This window comes from Octodon degus, unplaced genomic scaffold (genome assembly GCF_000260255.1).
Source record: "Octodon degus isolate 3935 unplaced genomic scaffold, OctDeg1.0 scaffold00029, whole genome shotgun sequence".
In the NCBI taxonomy this organism is placed as follows: Eukaryota; Metazoa; Chordata; class Mammalia; order Rodentia; family Octodontidae; genus Octodon; species Octodon degus.
In genome coordinates, this window is record NW_004524605.1 from 16170416 (window position 1) to 16172084 (window position 1669).

General features: G+C 45.4%; 1 protein-coding gene across 3 annotated transcripts in view; it reads left to right on the top strand.

Moving 5' to 3' along the window:
- Ttc1 (tetratricopeptide repeat domain 1) overlaps positions 1 to 1669 on the top strand; it is a 36183-nt gene that overhangs the window by 18848 nt on the left and 15666 nt on the right. For all 3 annotated transcript variants that reach the window (XM_023713216.1, XM_023713217.1, XM_023713218.1), the window contains exon 3: positions 675 to 735. In XM_023713216.1, the coding sequence (XP_023568984.1) occupies positions 675 to 735 (61 nt within the window). The remainder of the gene's footprint in view (positions 1 to 674; positions 736 to 1669) is intronic.

A 1669-nucleotide genomic window follows, 5' to 3' on the forward strand; every position in this document is an offset into this window, starting at 1 on the left:
TGTGTGTGTGTGTGTGTGTGTGTGTGGCCAGCTCAGCCCACCAGGGGGCGGGGCTGGCTGGCGTGTGGTGCTGGGGGATTGAACCGCGGTCCCTGTGCTTTGCTAAGCTTGTTCCAAGTAGGTGCTTTAGACCACTGAGCCATCTCGCCAGCCCCTGGTCATATGTTTTCTGCATCACAAAGCATTAAGTAAAATTGACCCAGTTCTCCAAAGTAAACTTGCTGCTTGTGATAAATAGACTTGCATGTAAAGAATGCTTACTGTTTGTTCACTTACAGTGTTGTGAGAGATTACAGTGACTTGCCATTAATTGGTCTGGGAGGCACCAAGGGTCAACAGAAGTACCAAAGAAATTACTTTAGTGAGGAACTAGGTGGTGGGCACTGACAAGTTCTACCTTATATGTCAGATTCCAGATGATGAGTACCAGGACAAGTTCTTGTGTCAAAATACGTTGCACACCTGTAATCCCAGCACTTGAGAGGCAAAGCCAGGGGGATCGCTTTGAGTTCAAGGCTAGCCTGGGATAGATAAGCGAGGTCAAGGCCAGCCTGAACTACATAGTGAAAACCTGTCTCGAAAAGAAAAAAAGAAATTTGAGTACCCAATGCAGTGAGTTTCAAAGCAGTGAAGTGCTGAAGTATAAATGTGTGTACTTCTCTTATCTGTTCCAGAAAAGAAGAGAAGAGAGCACAAGGCTAAAGGAAGAAGGAAATGAACAGTTCAAGAAAGGAGGTAAGATAGCTTTTAGCGCCAGTGTCTGGTTGTCTTGATTCCTTTTATTGTTTTAGAGCCTATGAAGACGTAGCAGGGGACACTTGGAAGCAACTTGCAAACCTGAGCTCTTCCCAGTGCGTTGTATACTGTTGCCTTGATACCTGACACTGGGGGGTGTTTGCCCAGCTCTAAATCATTCTCAGCTGCCATTAATAAGTTGCCGTATGTCTCTTTTGCACAAGCGCAGTTGTTTTGTCTTGGTTTTTTCCCTTTATCCACCCACAGATCAGGGGTGGAACTCTTCTTTGGCTACTGCTTTGGAAAGCACTGACCTTACTGTGTTGCTGTGAATGAGTCCCCATTGCGCAGGTGCTCCAGGGCTCTGACCACGCCAGTGTAGGAAAGTACATGTTTTATCTTTGGCTGTGTTGAAGCTGTTAGTCAGCCTTTAGTTGTTATAACCAAATACTTCAGGCAAGCCAATCTTTCTTTTTTTTTTTTTTTTTTTTGGTACCTGGGATTAAATTCAGGACCTTGTATTTGCCAGGCAGGCACTTATGCCATTAAGCTGTCTCCCCATCCCAAGGCAGGCCAATCTTATAAAGAAAGGAGTGCATTTAACTTACAATTTGGGAGTCTGAAAATGCAAGGGGCACAGTGGTTCCTCTGGTGAGGGCCCAATGACAGATGGAGTGCATGTTGCACTGATTACGTCACAAAATAGGAAGCCAGAGAGCTTACTTGGGCGGTAAGGCACCAGCATTCTAGCAGCCCACTCCCCTCAGCACTCACCCCAGGAGACATGTGTTCCCATTCAGGACAGCACCTCCAGTGACCTGAGGGCCTCCCATCAGAACCTGAATCTTAGAGGTTCTATTTTTTTTTCCATAATTTCATTGAGAAACAAATAGTAATAAGACAGTTTCAAACCAAATTGGTAGGACAGTTTCAG